The sequence below is a fragment of the Gordionus sp. m RMFG-2023 genome, chromosome 1 (assembly GCF_954871325.1).
Source record: "Gordionus sp. m RMFG-2023 chromosome 1, tfGorSpeb1-WG-v2, whole genome shotgun sequence".
Classification (NCBI taxonomy): Eukaryota; Metazoa; Nematomorpha; class Gordioida; order Chordodea; family Parachordodidae; genus Gordionus; species Gordionus sp. m RMFG-2023.
This window is the reverse complement of record NC_088775.1, coordinates 23,925,716-23,947,658: the sequence shown is the minus strand read 5'-3', so window position 1 is coordinate 23,947,658 and position 21,943 is coordinate 23,925,716. Positions and strand designations below refer to the sequence as shown.

Sequence of the window (21,943 nt, the reverse complement as noted above, 5' to 3'; positions counted from 1 at the left end):
TAACTAAAAATTCATCAGGTTTAAGGTAGTTTGTAAAACGACACTATTTAATATAAATCTAGCATTTGAGACATTTAAGATATATTAACCAAATAGACGGTAACAAAGTTTTAATTGGACTGTCATATAGATGTAAAAGAACATGAATTTAGTTTCCCGTTATGCATTTATTTATAATCAATTGTCATATTAGATACACATTTATAAATATACTATTAGATAATATAATATAAATTAGAGTACAAAATCTAAGAAATTTTTTTATTAAAAAAAAAAATATAAGTATAATATATGTTACAAAATTAATGTTTAAAATATTTTTAAAGATCTTATTATTTCCGAATACCTTTTACTATGTTTTTTTTGTTTGTCATTTCTTAGACGATTTCTTATGTTTATTTTTCTTCTTTTTGTGCTCTTTCTTCTTTTCGGCCGTTTCTGCCCCGCTTTCAATAGAATGGACGGACGAATCCCTACCATCTCGATTAGAAATTTGTTCTTTAACCGCCTCCAGTATTCCCATTTCTTTCTCGATTTGTTGGAGTTTCAGCATGAGGGTTTGGTTTAACGTGTCCGGATCTTTAGCACTTTTTTGGTGCCTAAATAATATTTTTAATAAGGTGATTTATAGCAATTTTATAAGGATTTAGTAGCCCTTTTCAAAAACGAATAACGAAATATTAGTATTTGTATTTGTACGAATAAGATTCACAACTCTTACGTACGAATAGTTTATATTCACTCAAAAAAATCAAATATTATATGATTCATATTCGTTTTTGAAGAAGCCTAGCCTAAAATTGCTAAGAGAGACCCTTGGATTCGGTTCGATACCGAGATCGACCTTAATTTAGATTGTTTAAACCCAAGAGGTTTGACTATATAGGGTTTGCTTCCATATAGCAGTTGACATCTTGGCAATCTTTAGCCCCTTCAGAGTCTAAGAAAGGGTTCGTCGTGAATTTTGCCTGCTGGTTTTTGTTTGTGTTAAATTTTTTCGAAGGACCAATGAGTATAATGAATTTATGCCTTACACTTTTTAAGCCCATGAATAGTATATCATTCGCGTTATATTTTTGAGTTAAATACGAACCGAATTATATTTGAATGACCAAATTAAAACAACCCTAGATCTCTAATCAGTAATTGAGCAGTGTTAACCCACGATCGGACATTCGTCCCAAATCGATCCGGTAATCAATACCGGTTAGCAAATCGGTTTTGGGAACAATAAAAAAATAAGATATTATTAGTTAAAAATTAAATGATAACTTGACTACTCGATTGACGCAAAAAATATTTAAAGCGTGATTTGAAATTGAAAATTTTGTTTTTTTATTTCTCCCAATAAAATTTTAAAAATGTAACTAAATTATCTTAACTATGAAACTATTTACTTAATCTTTTTTTAAGAAAAATATCCGTCAAATGGCGGTAAAAACTCACTGGATTGAAATATTTGGTTCTTCTTCGCCATCATCGTGAGAAAATGAAGAGGGAGAATCATTTACAGATTCCTTAGGAGACAATTTTTCATCCACTTCCGGTTCACAGGCACTCACGCCATTTTGCGTTAATTGGTTGCCATTTTGAAGCTGTTCAGATCGTTCTTCTGATGTGGGACGCGATAATATATCATCGCTATTTTCACGTGTTATATCTTTTGTTTTTATTTTTTTTATATTATCTTCTGCTTTGGCTCGTTTTTTATCGTCTGATTTGGAGTGTTTTTCATCGTGTGCTTTGGATTGCTTTTTATCGTCTGCTTTTGAATGTTTTATTTCTTTGAATTTGTTTTTAAAAGTATCAGGGGACTTTCGAGATGTCTTTTTTTCTTTTTCTTTTGTTGATTCTTCTCTAATTTCAATAATTTCAATTTCAGGCCTTGCTTTATCGTGTTTCGTAGTCTTTCGCTCTTTATCGGCACCATGTTTAACTTCAGGTGTACCACCATCTCTCCCCCGGTGTCCTTTGCTGGTGCTACTGGTCTTTTTATCGCTTCCTTTTACATCAACCTTTGTCTGCTTTTTCTTGTCCGAGTCATCCTTATCTCGTCGGCTTGAACTCGAGGGAGGTTTGCTTTTGCTAGAATGTCGTTTACTGCTAGTTCCTGACTTGAACACCTTTTCTTTGCTTTTGCTTCTATGCTTTTTTTCTTGAGATTTTTTATCATTGCGCAGTTTTTCCTTGTGGCTAGAAGAACTTCTTCTTTTACTAGTCCTATTACTCCTGCCATACCTACGTCTGCTTTCCTCCCTGCGAAAATATATCAGATAAAGTATATAAATAACCTTTTTACAATCGAAATAAGTTTAAAAAACTGCTGTTACCATAATGCAGATGAATACTCCTTAGAAAAGAACAGGATTTAGATTGGGCAAAAAAAACAAACCAATGCTTTGATTTAGGGTTCCAAGCATAGAAATATAAGGTTTTGCTCGTTATATACTAGAACACAACAAAGTGGGGCCGAAGACAGGCGGGACTTGTAAAGTGCGTAGAAATATAAGGTTTTGCGTAGGAAAGGGCTTGTAAAGTGCGTAGAAATATAAGGTTTTGCGTAGGAAAACGCTCGTTATATACTAGAACACCGCAAAGTGAGCCCAAAGCCAGACGGGGCTTGTAAAGTATAGAAAAATAATGTTTTCTCTTCTTTTATCAAATTAAAATGATAATAAATTTTTGTAACGGGTTTAATTTATATTTTTTGCCAACTGAAGGAGGCAGGGTAGGGTTAGTGTCCGATTTTTTCAAATAATAATTTAAAATTTTAATTAATCAGTTGTAAAAAATATTACAAAATCGTATAATGCGTTAAACTTCATTTTCATCCTCGAAATAATTTAGAAAATGAAACCAAGGTTATTTAAAATGACAAAATTTTCTTTTTTTGGGGGAGGGGGGGGGGAGTTTAAGACCAAGTCGGCCTGTAATGATTTCCAAAAAGAGTTACTTTTCATATCTTTTAATGCCAATCATTTTCGAACTTACTATTTTAGAAACGAGAATGATTGCCGTCAATGTTAAAAGATAAAGTGAATAAAAAAAAATCCTTATAGCCTTAGTCTTAGAACGCGTCCAGGTTTGACATAACTTATTTTTGTATAAATTCTATACAAAATAGCAGCCTGGGCACTATTTTTTGTTTTTAAATTATAGATTTTGACATAAGGTGATGATATATTTAAAATATGTTTAAAGGTGTAATTATTCATATCTTTCAAAAAATTTAAGCATAAAAGATATCTCGAATTCTTAAAAGAAAAAAGGGAAGCTAGGGGACACAGCCTTAACGTTTATTATAATATATAGAATATTGTTTGTGTTCCGAATCTGAGTTTCTAGTATATCATACACCTTTCATAGGTTTTTTGTATTGTGGATTTAATGGTGACACATCTTAAACTAGACACTATGAATAAAAATTAAGCATCTTCTCCCTTCTCGTGGTACATATGTCGAGAATGGGGTTAGCCAACTCAGGGCTGCCTCAATTATCCAGGTTTTCAGCCAATTTTTTTACAACTTAAATTAATTGTAATGCGCTTCCTTTACTTTTAAATTTAAGACTTTATTTTTTTCGATATTAGTATTCCGGGTTTATAAAGTATCTACCCAGAGAATTTCCATATAAAATTTTGTGTGTTTAATCAATACGAAAAATCTACGAATAAATAAATATTTTAATACAAATCAAAATTATAGTTTACAGAATCTAATGATAAAATCATGAAATTCTAGGATTACATGTCAGGTGTTTCGAAGTTTAAAAAACGGGCTATAGCCAAGTTTTAAAAATTTTCTAAAAATTAGATTTGTATTACTATCTATAAAAATTTTATTAAAATTTTTAAAAACAAAAACCTCAATTTAGATGATATTTTAAGATAAGGCAAAATCAGGATTTTAGGCAAACAAATCTTACTTTAATCCCAGAGAATTTACCAAAATATGAAATATTTTTGCCATCTTTTGGCGAAATCTCGAGACTCGGTAATATTTTTTTGATTAAATTCTTAATTGTCGTTTTTTTTAAAAATACCTTGTAAAGTATTCATCATTCTTAACTTGTATCGTATATAAAGTGTAACCCTTCTAATAAGTGACATTTTCTCTCTTTGATCCAGCCGACTCTTTTAAAATCGCGGGATCGTAACAATTTTTTATAAAAAAAATAAACAAGCTCGAAATGATATATAATGGAAGTTCAAAATGACACTTTTCGAGGTAAAATATTAAATAATATATAAAAATCAGGGAACTGCAGGCCTCCGTAAAAGGCCAAAAATAGTATAATCTTGAAAATTTGGGCACTTAAAAATTATAAAAAATATAGGCTTAACAAGTTGGAAAATCGTGTAGCGGAACGTTTAATATTCGCTTACTGCTCAAAGTCCGGTCAAAAGATTTTCTAAATCATTTCAGACCAAATCAGACTTGTAAAAAAAATTTCCTAAATCATTTCGGACCAGGTCAGACTTGTAAATAATAAAAATTTCCAATCTGGATAAGGTCAAATAGTTTGACACATATAAATAACGAGTATTCACTTGTCCTCCGATCTCCTATTGTGTCGACGCTGCCTACTACTTTCCCTTTCACGAGTTCTTCTTCTCCTATTACCACTATCATCCCTATGACGCCGTCTGCTCCCACTTCTGTGACCATGGCGACGGCTATTTTTGTGTCTCCTCCGATCCCGCGACGATCGACTTCTACTAGTCGAACTGCTGCTAGAACTTCTTCGCCTAGAATCGCGGGAGTGTTTTTTGCGTTTTTTCGCTTTAAGGTCATCTGCCAAAGGTTATTTTTTGATTTAATGATAAAAAAAAATTATCAAATAAATTATTTTCTAACTACATTAATTACATTTAGAAATGCAGGAACCGGCGCTAAATTTAAGAACCGGAACCCTTTAAAGTACAGATCCCAAACTCTGCAAGTTTCTAATTTATTGATTTATTTATTAAGAAAAAACCAGTATCCAAAACGGAAGAAATAAGATTTTCGACCTCCTTGACTTTATTCATGGCCCTCTCTATCTCCTTTTGGACTATTTCAGGTGGCTTGGAATTAGGTTTCACTATGGCATTGTTTGCGTGGTTAATCCTATCATGGTAATTAAAAGACATTTTATATATAAAAATAAATATTTATTTCTTTCTGTTTCTCGTTTTTCTTCTTTTTTTATTTTTATCGATTATATGAGGTTTAATCCATGGGGAGATTAAAAAAAATCTATCAATCAAAATATTTACTCTCTAAAGGTAATTATTTAAATTTGAAATTATAAATTTAGTTTCCGATCTATATTTATTGTATAATATATATATAACTCCTGTAAATTTCAGACAATTTTTGCCGTTATTTCGAAATTACTCGTAATTTATATTACATTCATTTTTGCTTGTGAAATAATAAATACTAGGGTTGTGCCGATATTAAATATCGGATCGGATCGGTATTTAGCGTTTTCCGAAATTATCGGATCGGGCCGATACCTATAGAAAAACCAATCCGATCTTTTTACTTTTCTTTTTTTTTGTTATTTTATTTTATGTTATATATATTTATTTTACATTATTATAATATTTCTAAATAATTTTTTAAAATTTTATTTCTTTTTTAAAATAGATTTATAGTATTTTAAAAGTTTTTTTTTATAAATATAGAAAGGAACACCCAAATTTTTATTTATTTTAAATCTTTTTAAATAACGCCAATTTTTTTATTTATACTTTAAATAAAAGAATTTTTTTAAATATGGTGCTGAATTATGGAAATATTTTACAAAAGACAAAGATAATTTTGCAAAATGCGTTATCTGCGGAATCATCTGAGTCTGCCTTCAGTACGGCAGGAGATATAGTTAGTCCATATCGTAGAAACTTATTCCCAGAAAATCTAGAGGCTCTCATATTTATTAAAAATATCTACTATATTATAATTTTATATATTAAATATTACAATTTTATAATTCCAACATAAAATGGATATATTATTAAATATATATTTTTTTATTAAAGTCTTAATTGTAGAAATAAAAAATTTAAATTATTCATAATTCGATTTTTTGCATAAAAAATATTGATTTCTTAATTATATTTGGTTCAAACGGGGGTGATTAAAAATCAGTAAAAATATCGGATCGGTTTTGAAGCAATATCGGAAAATATCGGATCGAATCGGTGAAAAATATGTGGACCGGCACAGGCCTAATACATACACGAACATTGAAGTTGTTCTAAAATTCATAGGGGGTGGAGCTTTTACATCAGACTGAAATATGATAAGCAAAATCAACTATAAAATTAAAAAATTCATGATATAATTAATTTAATTTTTTCTTATTTTCCTAAAACCCCAAGATCAATGATAGCCCAGAATTTGCTAAGCTCCCAAGATATATATTTTATACACGTCAAAGTTGTTAACACTGTATATAGATACATATTTAGATGTATTGGTATACATTTATAGATATATTTTGATAATCTAGTTTATGCCTTTTTTTATTATAATGAAAATATTTAAATTCAATCCTTTTTCCGTATTAAATTTTTTTTAAATTTGCCTGAGTTATTTTTTTCCAACACACAAAGAATTTTATTATACATAAGGTAAATTAATTTCTTATAAATTTTTTATGATTAATGATTCTGCTGAAGAAGTAATATAAGAAACAATCAACACATGCATTATCAGCGAAATTTTTAAACTTAATTGAGCTTTGGTTTCATATGTCAAAAAAATTATAAGATATAAAAACTGACACAGCGATTAGGAGAACCCTCAAGGTTTTCATATGTAATTTAAACTTTGAATAATTAATTTAAAATATCCTTCGCGTTCACGATTTTACTATATTTAGATTACTCTAGTAAAAAGTGTTACTCATAAAGTGTAACATTATACTACTATTTGAAAATTTTGCAGCTAAAAATACGTTGACGGATAAACTGGAATGCCTCAGTGATAAATATTTTGAGATTATTTTATTTAAAAAAGCTAACAATAATATTATAAAAATTGGTTCATTTATTTAAGTTGATTTTATTTTAACATTATAATTTAAAAAAATGTAATGGTGTCCCAGCCACATTTTTTGGTCGTGTATCTGCGTCTAGATACATTGAAAAAGTGTATATTAACAACTCTATACATGAATATATTCTAACTATGATCAATAAACATCCAAATTTTGATCTGAAGATACATTTTTAAATTTACTATTTTCTTTTCACTATTCTTCTATTCATTCAAATATAATTATAATTTTAAAATAATTTGCTTAAAAGCAGAATTGCATAGATCTAATCAATTGCCATCAGTAAATGAATCTATAATTTTGAGATTGAATCCAAGTAGGACATAGTGATGTATATGTAGTATTGAGATTTGGAATCTATGGGGATTAAATTTCTCTTAATTTTATATCATTTACTGTGGGTGATTTTTAAATTTGAAAAATCATTGGAAACGTATTCCAGCATGTCTAGACCTCCTACTCTTTAAATTTCAGACAATTTCCCCAAAAATTTGTGTATTTTTTTAAATTTATATATGAAAAATCTATATAAAATGGATATAAGTTAGAAATATTCCAAAACTCTAAGAATAAAATTCATAATGTGATTACTCTATACAAGTTGGAATATATCTCAGGTAAATCAGTAAATGATTAAAATTAGTGTTGCGTAATCGGCTAAAAACTACACCTAAGCTTAAAAATCGGCTAAAATTAAATTAGTCAAAATTCTGCATCGATGCTTAGCATTAATTATTATTTATTTATTTTATTTATATTTAATGTAAATATTTTATTATTATCAACAAATAAACATGATATGATTTAATATTTTTTATTTATATTATTATATTTTGAAATGAAAATAAATTTATTTATTTGATGTTTTTTTAATAAAAAAAATAATATGCTGCTATATTGTAAAAATGTAATATTCTTTTTAATAATTTATTAGTGATTTTCACAATCTTCTTTGTAAATACATCTTTTATTGAGGAATTATTGTAAATTTTATTAGATAAATAAACAATCTTTTAGGTGAAATCTTTTATAATTTTTTTTAAATGATCTATTTTTTATTAAATGAGGTGGATTTTATGAAACTTTTTTGATGGTTTTATGTGATCTTTATAAGGATAATATTTTAATGTGAAAATTGTCATAATAGTTATTTTATAAGTTTTTAGAATTTTTTTAAAGAAAATATGTTAAAATAAGTATTAATAACATGTGTAAATATAAATTTAGTGAAGATGTACCAATGAAAAGTGACAATTGTCATAATCGTTATTTTTAAAGTTTTTAGAATTTTTTTGACGACAATATGTTAAAATAAGTATTAATAACATGTTTAAATAAAAATTTAGTGAAGATGTGCCATAGAAAATTGACAATTGTCATAATCGTTATTTATTTTTTTGAAGAAAATATGTTAAAATAAGTATTAATAAGATGTTTAAATAAAAAATTAGTGAAGATGTACCATAGAAAAGTGGCAATTGTCATAATCGTTATTTTATAAGTTTTTTGAAGAAAATATGTTAAAATAGTATTAAAAACATGTTTAAATAAAATTTAGTGAAGATGTACATAGAAAAGTGATAATTGTCATAATCGTTATTTTATAAGTTTTTTGAATTTTTTTGAAGAAAATATGTTAAAATAAGTATTGATAACATGTTTAAATAAAATTTAGTGAAGATGTACCATAGAAAATTGACAATTGTCATAATCGTTATTTTTAAAGTTTTTTGACTAAAATATGTTAAAATAAGTATTAATAACATGTGTAAGTATAAATTTAGTGAAGATGTACCAAAGAAAAGTGACAATTGTCATAATCGTTATTTTTAAAGTTTTTTGACGACGATATGTTAAAATAAATATTACAGTAATAATATGATTTGTTGTAACACATTTTCATAATGTGAAAAAACATTCTTATATAGTTAAATAACTTTTCATAATTATTGTAAAAAACATTTTGATATAAATTAAATTTTTTAAAAAAAACTTTGAAAAGTTTTTAAACTTTAATGAAGACTAACATCAAAGTTATGAATCAAATAGTGTTTTTTGGCACAAGTTAAAGTGGAAAAATGAGAATTCAAAAAAAAAATTTTAATAATAAAGTTCTTAAACTTTAATGAAAGTTATGAATCGAATATAGTTTTTTTTTATGTTTTAGACATAAGTTTAAAAATTAGAATTTTAAAAGATATTATATAAAAAAAATTTTCTAAGATTTTTACAATACCTTTTTTAAATTTAAAACATTATTCCAATATTTTAATTTTACTTTTAGTTATCCAAAGAATGGAAATCGGGATAAGAAATTTGAATAATTTCTTAAATAAACATGAGTGAAAACTCGAATTTAGGGTTTTCAGATATTTCTTATTTGTTTATAATTTTTTATGATCAATTCGAAACACCAAAATAAAAAAAACCATTTATTACTTATTTATTCTTTGTAAATAAAATATTACACAATATAAATCAATTACAAATTCAATCATTTAAAGGAATGCATTGAATTTCCTCTTCAATAAACTTTATGGTGTGAGAATAAAAATTTGAAAAATTATATGTAAAATAATTGCCTAAAATACTCGTAACAATTGAAATAACTTCATTTCGGTTATTGAGTTTAGGAGAATTTGATCTATATTGATTTTTAATTACTCCGAAAAAATTTTCTATCGGATTTAATTGCGGCGAATAGGGTGGCAAAAATATGATATTTGGATAATTCTCACTAATTATCCTCGCTCGATGTATAGGAGCATTATCCATTAAAAGTAATGAATTTGATAGTAAAAGTGCGAATAATTCATCCAGGTATGCCTTGAATTTTATCGCAGTAAAAGCCCTATGTATTGTTGTGAATTTTTTCAATCCACTTATTCCTATTGTGCATAGGACTGATATATTTTTCCCCTTGGAAGGAGGTAATTTAACAGATGGTCGTTTCCCCAAAGGTGCCCACCCATAATGAGAAATAATATGGGTATTAAACCCTGTCTCGTCCAGGAAGTATACATTTTCAAAAAAAATATTTATCATCTTGTCACAATATTCCTTTCGAATTTGAATTACATCTGGAGAGTTTCTCCTATCGGGTTCTTTCCCAACCCTTTTCCGACTCCAGCCCATTAATTTAATGCATTTGGATATAGCTGACTCGCTCAACCTTAGATGTGGCGGTAAATGTTCTATAATATTTTTGATTGTATAGCCGTTATTATTACCAAACAATTCAGCTATATGCGATTGAAGTTCTGTAGTGTCTTTCTTCTTCCGCCCTCATTGTTTTATTATATAATCAGATAAAGGGTCGTCGTAATATTCAGGAAAAGTTTCCCGTTTGAAACGATAAACCGAACCAATGGATAAATTTAGATCATGGGCAATTGTCTTTGCATTGGGCTGATCATCAATTGGTTTGCTCAGCCATATTTTAGCCAATTCCATTTTTTCATCGCTCCAATTACCATTTTTTTTCTTCAAACGAATAGGGTCAAAATTTGGTTGCTCTTGAATATTCGAATGACATCGATTTGTAATGTCAGTTAGGCATCTAAGGGAATTTGATGGGATAGGTGAATAACTTTGGTATCTATTTGTTATTTCAGATAACTCCCCGAGAGAATTAAAAGTTTCATTAGTTGTATCTCGAATTTTATATATAAGGTTAGTAAATAATAGAATATTATATTAACAAACCTGAAACTGGAGATAGATTCAAAATACTAGCGATAGTAAAATTTGACATTTAAAAAAATTATTAATTATAAAATATAGAAGTTTAAAATTAAAATTGTAGCAAATTAAAGAAAGAATTATTATAGGTTTTAATTTAAGTTAATTACCAGAAGTTTTTAAAAATATAATGTGTTTCTCAAAATTTTCTTTCAAGTTTTTAAAAGTTTTTTTAAAAAAGGATGTATTTTTGGCAACAAGTTTTTACAATAATTACGGAAGTTAAATTGAAGTGTCGGGGCTTCCGTTATGGGTAGAATGGTTGGTGGCACATCTCGATGATTTTTGGTATGCGTCATTTTAGGAAATTTTATTTAATTTTAAAACCAAAAAAAAATAAGAATTATCTGAAAACCCTAAATCCGAATTTTCTTTCACTTGTTTTTTAAGAAATTATCAAATTTCTTTTCCTGATTTCCATTTTTTAGATAACTAAAAGTAACATTAATATATTGTAATAATACTTTAAATTTAAAAAAATTTATAATGCATTTTTAAAAAAAAATTATTCTAAAAATCTTAGAAAATTTTTATTCTCATTTCCCCAATTAAACTTGGGTCCAAAACATAAAAAAATTATATTCGATATATAACCTTGACGTTAATCTTCATTAAAGTTTAAAAACTCTTATTATTAAAAAAATTTAAAAAAAATTATATCAAAAATTTTATCAAAATGTTTTTACAATAATTATGGAAAGTTATTTAACTATATAAGAATGTTTTTTCACATTATGAAAATGTGTTACAACAGGTCATATTATTACTGTAATAACATGTGTAAATATAAATTTAGTGAAGATGTACCAATGAAAAGTGACAATTGTCATAATCGTTATTTTTAAAGATTTTTGAATTTTTTTGAAGAAAATATGTTAAAATAAGTATTGATAACATGTTTGAATAAAATTTAGTGAAGATGTACCGTAGAAAAGTGACAATTGTCATAATCGTTATTTTTAAAGTTTTTTGAATTTTATTGACAAAAATATTTTAAAATAAGTATTGATAACATGTTTAAATAAAAATTTAGTGAAGATGTACTCTAGATAAGCGACAATTGTCATAATCGTTATTTTCAAAGTTTTTTGTTGACGAAAATATGTTAAAATGAGTAATAATAACATGTTTAAATAAAAATTAAATGAAGATGTACCATAGAAAAGTGACAATTGTCATAATCGTTATTTTTAAAGTTTTTAAAATTTCTTTGATGTAAATGGGTAAAAATAAAGATTGTAAAATTAAAATTGCCTGAGTATGTGCCATAGAAAAAACATATGGTAATATTAGATTCTTCCCCAAAAACAGGAGCAAATTGACATTTTATTTATGACAATTGTCACTTTTCATTGGTACATCTACACTAAATTTATATTTACACATGTTATTAATACTTATTTTAACATATTGTCGTCAAAAAAATTCTAAAAACTTTAAAAATAACGATTATGACAATTGTCACACTAAAATATTATCCTTATAAAGATCATATAAAATAACATCAAAAAAGTTTCATACAATCCACTTCATTTAATAAAAAATAGATAATTTTAAAAAAATGACAAAAGATTTCACCTAAAAGATTGTTTATTTATCAAATAAAATTTACAATATAATTCCTCAATAAAAGATGTATTTACAAAGAAGATTGTGAAAATCACTAATAAATTATATTAAAAAGAATATTACATTTTTACAATATAGCAGCATATTATTTTTTTTATTAAAAAAACATCAAATAAATAAATTTATTTTCATTTCAAAATAAAACAATATAAATAAAAAATATTAAATCATATCATGTTTATTTGTTGATAATAATAAAATATTTACATTAAATATAAATAAATTATTTTACTAAAATAAATAAATAATAATTAATACTAGGCATCGATGCAGAATTTTTGAGTATTATTTTAGCCAATTTTTAGGCTTAGCCTAATTAGGTTTAGCCGATTTTTAGGCTTTACCTAATTAGGCTTAGCCGATTTTTTCACCTAAAATCTCGGCTAAGCCGTTTTGTAGTTGGCTAAAATTAGCCGATTACGCAACACTAATTAAAATCGATAGATTCCAAATTATCCCAATACGACATATACAAGATGGATGTACTGAGAGTTCTATCCTGCAATGAACGATAAGATGGGCATTAAGAGATCCATTTAGGTCATGAGTGAGGTTCATTTCTTTTCTCAAAACTTATATTCTTAATACTTATGATAATTTCACTATTTTATAATATTTAACCTCACCATTTTTAATATGATTTTGGATTAAAAAAATTCGATTCAAATCTTTATTTAAAACAAGCATATCTTATTTGTGAATTTATTTTATAGGTGGGTGAATTTTTATATTAAAAAATGGATACCAGAGAGTTCCAGCGCGTAATGTTATATTGATATTGAGTGTTGCAAAATATTATTTCTAAAAATTTGGATATTTCAAGCATTTATACATTAAATTTTTTTATCGTCTGTTTATTAATTGTATTAATTATTACAAACAAATAGTGGGGTGATATATATAAGATTCATTTATTGTTTTAAAAGTACTATATATTATATAGTTTTTAAATAAATAATTATTATAGACTATAATATATTTAAGTGTTTGTTTTTTAAACCTCTTTTTTAAGAGACCTTAAATAATTCCCTGGCCAAATCTGGTATAAGCTAACCCCATAGCACATAATCTCTAGCTTAAATTGGTTTTTTAAAAAAGGGTCAAGAAAAATGGTTCCCATCTGAGATTGAACCACAAACCCCACTCCACTTTATAGCAGCTATCATTAAAATAATGATTTTTGTGTATTTCAGGGGATAGGAAAAAACATTTTGGGGGTATGTATGGGTAAATAAATTTTAGTGTTTCAAATTTTTTTGCCTCGTAAATGTTTGTTTATGATTTATTGTAAGCAACTAGCGAATTTAGTCCTCGTTTTTAGTAATCACGATGTCACTCAAACGATGTAATTCATTGTTAAACGATAGCATAGCTGTATAATTTACCAGTATGTATTTTGTAAATTATGCGTCAACGGTATTTTAGCGCTATAATAAATGAGACCCTATGAAATATTTTCTTAATTGCTGGGTCAACGTTAAATTCAAAATGACATGTTCATCACAAAATTGAATTCATGTTTTAAATAAAAAATTAAAAATATGGGTGTTTTTACATATAACCATATATTTTATTTTTTTTAAATGAATAAATTTATTAATGTTTAATTTTAATAATTAAAAAAAAAGATTTTAGCAAGTTGAAAATATTTAAGATAAGCGGGTCTTACGTGACATATGATAACTAAAGAGTGGCGCACCATGGTGTCAGGGCGATTTTATAAATAAAATAAGCCACCAGCTGAGCATTAGGCACGGGTAAGGTTTTGAGCGTTAGGCACAGGTAAGGTTTTAAATCACCTATTTTTAACCACACAAAAATGGCTGTCAAGTTTTGTTTTTATTTTATAAAAAATCGCCCCCATATTTAAGTTGAGGCTAATCGTTAGTAGTATTTTGAAAAGCTTGGTTAAACCTTTATAAGGGTAGCCAGCGTTTATTGATTTAAAACACTAAGGCATAAGTATACCTATTAATTATCAAGGGCATCGGTTATACCCTTACTAATTTTTTATTTATTCGAAATGTTTTCTACCCTCAAAAAATATCTCTATAACAAACTTGAGTGGTTTATCGGCCAGTAAAACGCCGTTGTATTGCAGAGCTAGAGGAATAGATTCTTGGTTAGAAAATTCGACAAAGGCAAATCTAGTGGGCTGACTATCATCCCCAGCCATTCGAACGTATTTGACCTCACCCACATTGGAATCGAAGAAAGTAAGGAGGGCTTCCCCACTTATCTTTTTATCATCATTTTAAAAATTTAACAATAAAAATTAACTAACATTAGGTGTGGAAAGTGAAGAGAACGGATTTGCTTAGTGCGACACAATGTATAAAATAAAATATGAGATAATATTAAAAAGATTTTTTTGCCCATAATATTATGAATTTATAGGAAAATTCTAAGCATTCTCAAAAAACAGTTTGAAAAAATCAAAGATTTTTTGAAGATTCGCTTGAGCGAATTTTTCAAGATAACAAAATTAAAGAATTTTTAAAAGATCAAAATATTTTTAAAGAATTTGTGATTTAATCATAAAATATTTTTATGACCACAAAAGAATTATAAAAAAAATTACTATATAATTTTTTTGATTAAAAATTAGAGATCAAAATCTTTAAAGATTTTTTATTTTGTAAAGTATTTCAAACTCTATAAAAATGAAAACTTTTGCTCATTTGGGCGAAAAAAATCTTCAGATCCTCAAAAATGATCTTTTTAAACTCTGCTAATAAATTATTAAAATGAATTATGTTAAATTTTATTAATTAGAACTGGTACCATTCCAATTCCTATAAATTTTAAGACATTGTTCTTGCCAGAGTTCTTAAATTTCACCCAGTTTTCCAATTTTAAACACGAAAGTAAGGAAGAATGAAAATAATAATGAATACTTTAGAATTAAGGTTGCCAACGTATATGGTTCTCCTAATTTCTTCGATCCTCGAGGGTTCAAACACTCCCGAAAGGGGAGGATATTGAGGCAGACCTAGGTTGCTGAGTTTTGGATCTATTGTGTGTATCAATTGAGTAGGACCAGAGCCCGTTATCTATGTAAAATTATATTTTAGAAAGCGATCAAAGCAAGCATGTGTAAAATATTAAATATGAAAAAAAAATTAAAATAGGAAAAGTATAGATATTAGAGGCCAATATCAATCAATGTGGTGTTATTATTATAATCAGAAATGCAAGTATTTTATAATTACCTTTTTATAAAAATTAAAGTATTTGGAATAAAATGGTTGTGAAAAACTAGATATCAATATAAAAAATTCTTAATAATGAGCCCAAAAAAGATGGAATGTGATTTGAAAATTTTCAGCAGTGCAAAAAAAATTATTGAGGGGTACCAGCCCTACAAATTAAACAAGTGATGAGATATGACTTCTTAACTAAAAACAAATAAAAAATATGGCTGTATGTTTTGCTCAGGAGAATATACTAAGTAGAGGTCTGCACGGCCTGTCCTAAGCAGCTCGGGTTGGGTTTGGACATTGAAAAAAATTTTCTCTGGCTAGGGCTCGTGTAAGGTGTGTCCAACCCTATAAACAATTATAACATCTTTTTTTGACATCAATCATGCAAATTATTTCTATATAATCACAATAATTTTTAAATTCAATTGTATTTTAACTTTACTTTTTATATTTAAACTGAATAAAATTTATATATAGATGCAAATTAATAAAAAGAAAATTTATATGAACATTGAATAGATTATGGGTTAAATATACTGTTATATAAGGTGGCAATATGTGAATAAATACACATAATTTTTAATTATTTCTTAGATAGACCCCCTTTCCCCTTCTAATAATATACATTACCTTTTCTCAGGGCTGTTATTAAAATTCCAAAAATATTACTATGGGTGATAACAATTTTGTCCACATCGTAGCTAGATCATCCTGCTCCTTTGGGCAAGCTGTTTAAAACGGTCTCATAATTCATAAGGAAAAAAAACATATATCGCTCCTTTTTATAAACTTAAATAAAACATTGCTATTACAATAATTCGTCCAATTATTTAGTGTTTGAAAATTCTTAGCCCGAATCATTTAACATTCTCAAATCTTTTTTACGTTTTTTTAAAAATATTTTTCATGTTCTATTTTAATTGTAATTTTTAATATATATTTTTTAAAATAAAAAATGATTAATAATATTTAAATCAAATTATAAATTTTTTTAGTCGGGCTTGGGTTGGATAGAAAAAGGTGCGTTCGGTCTTGGGTTGGGCTTGGACAAAAAAATTTAAAATTTGGGCTCAGGTCGCAAAAATATCATTTTGCAGACCTTTGATATTAAGTGTTGTGAATTAGTCAAATAACAGCTACATATTTTTAAGTAAAAATATGGTGTCAGTGAATATGCTAAAATAAACTTAAATCACCCCATGTATATAAAGTTAAAAAAAATTTTAAGGTTTCTAAATAAATGATCAAATTTATCAAAAAAAATAAGAAAATCATTGGTTGATATTAATATCAGTTAATATTATCATTTTAATCAATACCAGTGACTGATTAATGCTAATTAAAACTTTAAAAAAATGTTTTAACCTAAATTAAGCTAGGAATTTATATAAACATGAACATTTCAACCAAGAAGGAAGGTGCTGTTAATTTTCTTTTATTAGTGTTTCGTTTTGCATTTTATTTCAAAAATTAATTATAAATGATAAAATTGATGAATCTATAGCTTTGCTTTTTTCTGTAAATATATGACATTTTTTGGAATTTAGTTAGGTATCAGCTAAAAAAAAAGAAGTCGCCAATGTGCCTAATTGTAAAGTATTACAAATAACTGGAAAATAAAAATAAATATTTATAAATTATAAAATACTAAGTAGATGAATGATATAATAGCTAACTTTGTGAACAACGTGAGATGGCCAAGAGGAGGAAGGAGCCAAAATAGAATTAATATTTTCATTCACTGCGTCAGGATCCAATGTGTCGGGTAATTCTTCTAAATATTAAAATGATGGATATAAAAAAATATATAATAGAGTATTTTTATATCGATGTTGTTAAAGGTTTCTTTCAAAAACATGAGATAAAGGTAATGCTAGTTTTCAAAAAAGGTGCTTATCACAAGAGATACAAAATAAATAACTCAAATTAAACCATTAATTTATATAACAATTAAATTTTAGGATAGATGGGCTTGTTTACATTAGAAAATTATTTAACTAAAAATATCACAGTTTCATTTGCTAACAAAATTGACTTAACTTAAAATAATGATTAATTAAAATATGATTTTTAAGTTAAGTTTTTGTCTGGTTCAAATTAATCTATAAGAAACTTAAGTGCAGGGAATTTTAAAAAATATACATACCAATTATCTAAAATTTTATGGAAATCAAATATGATTGACCTCTTAAATATAATGCTACGCTCAGTGGTTTTTCTAAGAACAATGTGCTGGATAAATGCTGAGCAATGTGAGCACTAACACATTCTTTGTATTTAATGTAGCAGACTTGAGTTAGGTCTTCAATCCCCAAATATGAATCTGGTTGTCTAATAATAAAAGAAATTAAAATAAATGTTTTTTTTAATTTAACTTTTTTTAAAAAAAGAATTAAACCTATATTATAGGAATATATTTAGTATGAAGTAAACAGAGTTAGTTGCCTACACAAAAATTATTTAGATGTTTTTTTATTTCCTTAAAACTGTTGGCATGAACATTTTTATAAAATAAATACTAGCATTGAAACATAACAATTACCTTTAGGTGTTTTTTGAGGTTATAGCTACTGGATTGATTTGAGGATATATTTTTTTTACATTTTAAACAAATAAATTTGTAGCCAGTTTTGGTTTTTATATTAATTTCAATATATTTTTCAAATTTGAAATAGGAAATTTCTATTATTGTTATTAAAAACATTTCTTCCCAGATATCTTCCATTTCATTTATATCATGGTCTGACTCACTTTCAACAATTTGGATATCCATTTGCGATGACATTTTAAATAATTTACATGTGATTTAGGTTTATAATACAAATTGAAAATATAAATTACAAATTAAAAATATATTTCAATTTCAAAATTAAATAATAAATCATAAAAATTATGATATTATATTTAAATTTTCATGTTTATAGTTATATTCATATTCATTATATTTTAAAAAAGTAGCTAAGCAAAAAAAGGAGCACGCTAAAAAAATTATTTTAAAAAAAGTAGCATGCTATTAGCTATAACTACCAAAAAAGATAGCTGGAAGTATGCCATCTATATTCATTTTTGAGATCAATATTGTATACTTATCTGAGAACAAAAAACTAAAAGAAATTGTTTTAATCATTTCATTATGATAAAAATTATTAATAAAAAGAATGAATAAAAAATTTTGTTTTTATAGATTTCTTTACCCCACCTTTATTTGATAGTAATAATTTATTCTTAAAAAATATAGTACTAATTAAAATATTTAGATTTGATCATTTTAAAATGTGCAAACCATAAATAGGGAAGTAATAAATTTTTTTATAGAATCTGATAATTTATTTGTCTTTTTTAGGATATCCATTATCATCGTAAAATTTTAATAATTTATTACTAAAAAATAAAATATGTTTAAAAAAATTATATATATATAATTTTTTTAAGATTAATAAATCATTTTCAAAATATTCTTGCAATTTAAATTAATCAAATAGACTAGATATGTTTCTATTAAAATGATAAGAAAATTATAATTTGATAATGGCATATTTTAAATGACTTATATTATGCTATAATCATAAAGATTAAAATATATTTAATATGTACAATGAAGAAATTACATTAGTGATATCATATAGGTAATCAACTAATATCAATAATATTGGAGATATCAGATTAGATCAGCCTCCAAAAAGTGGTACTGGCTAACAATAATTATAAACAATCTAATTCAGATTATATCAGTGTAGTGTATATACTGGCCCACTGCAAATGCTTGCCAGCAAGTATTGTCAGCTAATTTGGCTCAATCTTAAGGCACCTGTCATAGAAAATCTGTTAACATTAAGGCATTTTAGTTTATATATATTTGTTCCAAATTTGAGCTGCTATCTTTTTTTTAAAAAAACAGGCAAAAATTATCAGCAAATTTTTTAGCCAGCTAAAAATTGGCTTAAATGACTAAAAATATAATAATTACTGAACTATACCAGTAAGTAAATTTTTAAATCATGTATGGTAAAAATCATATATTGATTAAAAAAACCAAAAAAATATATTTGTCTTAAATTAACGTAAGTAAATATACTATATATGAATTGATTTAAAACTTATTTCTACGATAGGAAAGCAAATTGTTATGAAAAATATTTTAAATTTAATAATTCGATTTATAGGTTTATTTTATTATATAGAACAATATCAATTGTAGATTTTATATATTTTTTGCCAATAAATATAATTCATACTTGATATAAATAACTCTTTTTTTTAGTTACTTTCATAAATATCTATATATATACTTTTAACGAGTATAAAAAGTCAGCCATATATATATATATTATAAAGGTGGTGACATCTCTTAGTTTATTAGAATTTGATAATAATAAGTCAATAATGTATGTATAGAAATATAAAAAAGATCAAAAATAATATTAACAAAATTTATTACTCGGAGGAAAATAATTTATAATCGTCTATAGCCCCCAAAAAACCGAAAAGGGTTACAATTTGTTCCTGAGTTGCTTGTATAGATAAATTAGAAACTTGAATAATATTCGTAGTTTCGGGGGTCATGCGTTTCTGAGATAAAATTCGCGAATTTAGTCACGCTTAATCTCGAAAGAAAATATTTATTTGAATAATTATTTTAAAATATTTATTAATATTTATATATCATAAATGTCTCAAATGCTAGATTTATATTAAATAGTATCGTTTTACAAACTACCTTAACTTGATAAATTTTTAATTATTTAAACTTTAATGATAAATTCGATGTATCTTAAAATAATTTATTTGTAATAAAATAAACAGAGCATAAACGTAATACGGAATACATATACTAGAATAAATACCTCCATTAATAAATAAAATAAATTATATTGAAGAGTAGAATTAATTTTTTAAAAATAATTTTAAATAAAAAAATTTAATTTATTAAATTTGCCTAATCTAATATATTTTGAGAAATAATTAAAATCCAATCATTTGGAGGAGGATTAAAATATATGAAATTATTTATTGCTATATACTATAAATATTTTAGATATCGCCGAGGCGAAGAAAATCGTTTGGCTGATATTTTATGAAGTTGGGATCGAATTTCATTAAATAGTATTTATAAGTTAAATTTTATTTCAACATTCACATAATTATTTTTAATCTACTCAATTTGAACTATTGGTATATTCAATTTAATTTGCACAATATAGAGAGATAAGGAAATCTTGTAATATTATTTTATATTTTGATTTTGAGATAATCTTCGTGTTATTTAGTTATTTAATTATTTAACTTAGCCATTCAAATTTTAAAATTTTAAACATATATATAGATCGATAGAAGATTATATTTTGACTTCTAGAGATATTTATCATTTATGTAGATGATGGTGTGTTCATCCAAAAAAATATAAAAAAAATGTTTCTCTAAATATCTATTCTCCTTAATTATGTTCTACACACACTATATATATTATCTAAAAAATATAAATTAGAATACATATGATCAAAACGAAAAACAAAAGTAATGAAAGGTTAAGTTGTAAAAAGTTAATTTACAAAAGATTGAATTGTAAAAAGTTAAATTGTACAAGGTTAAATTGTAATAGGTTAAATCGTAAAAGGTTAAATCGTAAAAGGTTAAATCGTAAAAGGTTAAATCGTAAAAGGTTAAATCGTAAAAGGTTAAATCGTAAAAGGTTAAATCGTAAAAGTTTAAATCGTAAGTTGAAAGGCAAAAATAAAATAAAAGTACAAATTTGAATATTTATTATATAACATTCTCCTTCTTCTAAAAAGCCTTCTCATAAAATGTTCTAAGCTGTCATAGAAGGTTTGTCGTTCGAATGATTCTTCAAATCGTTATGGTTGTTAAGTTGTTGCATAAGTCATTGTAATCATTGGCTTATCTCAATCGTCGATTTGTGTAAATCGAGTTTGTACGTTAGTTTGCTTAAATCGAGTTTGCACGTTGGTTTGTTTAAATCGTAAGCTTGTTATACTTATCGAGTTGTCTTCATAAACCGTGATTCTATCATGAGCCTTGTAGTATTCAGTCGTTATTATTATCAATTTTCAAAATTGTTATTATCATCAGTCCAAATATAATTGATCAAGTTGAATAAGTGAAGGATGATAAATCAATAAGATTGTTATATAATAAGTGAAGATGATAAATCAATAAGATTGTTATATAAAATTTTTAGCGTTTTTATTTTTTGCGTTTTAGTGTTTAATTTATTTTTTGCCTTTTAATTGTTTAATTTATTTTTATATGTTTTTATATTTTAAGTTACATAATCTTTTAGATAAGCAGGTTTCTGTTTAATTCG

At 25.8% G+C, this 21,943-nt stretch overlaps 1 protein-coding gene across 2 annotated transcripts; it reads right to left on the bottom strand.

Annotated features, from left to right (window-relative positions):
• Positions 1 to 169: 169 nt before the first annotated feature.
• On the bottom strand, positions 170 to 20,209 carry LOC135922782 (splicing regulatory glutamine/lysine-rich protein 1-like). Of its 2 annotated transcripts, none has more exons than XM_065457252.1 (9): positions 20,060 to 20,209; positions 17,807 to 17,952; positions 17,298 to 17,395; positions 15,316 to 15,471; positions 14,479 to 14,657; positions 4,980 to 5,109; positions 4,551 to 4,798; positions 1,447 to 2,256; positions 170 to 599 (listed from the first exon to the last, which is right to left on the bottom strand). In XM_065457252.1, the coding sequence occupies exons 1-9, from the start codon at positions 20,182 to 20,184 to the stop codon at positions 371 to 373; spliced, it is 2,121 nt and encodes a 706-aa protein (XP_065313324.1). In that variant the 5' UTR covers positions 20,185 to 20,209; the 3' UTR covers positions 170 to 370. The 2 variants fall into 2 exon arrangements, with proteins under 2 accessions (XP_065313324.1, XP_065313325.1); XM_065457253.1 differs by having other exon boundaries at positions 171 to 599; positions 4,551 to 4,794; positions 4,979 to 5,109.
• Positions 20,210 to 21,943: the final 1,734 nt, after the last annotated feature.

Bases quoted from the DNA above. Each gene is read 5' to 3' on its own strand.
- LOC135922782 (XM_065457252.1), bottom strand. From the start codon at position 20,184: ATGACCCCCGAAACTACGAATATTATTCAAGTTTCTAATTTATCTATA. The intron at 17,953-20,059 runs GTAATAAATTTT...TTTTATTATTAG, and splicing joins TATAAATTATTTTCCTCCGA to ACAACCAGATTCATATTTGG. The intron at 600-1,446 runs GTGAGTTTTTAC...AATATTATTTAG, and splicing joins GAACCAAATATTTCAATCCA to GCACCAAAAAAGTGCTAAAG.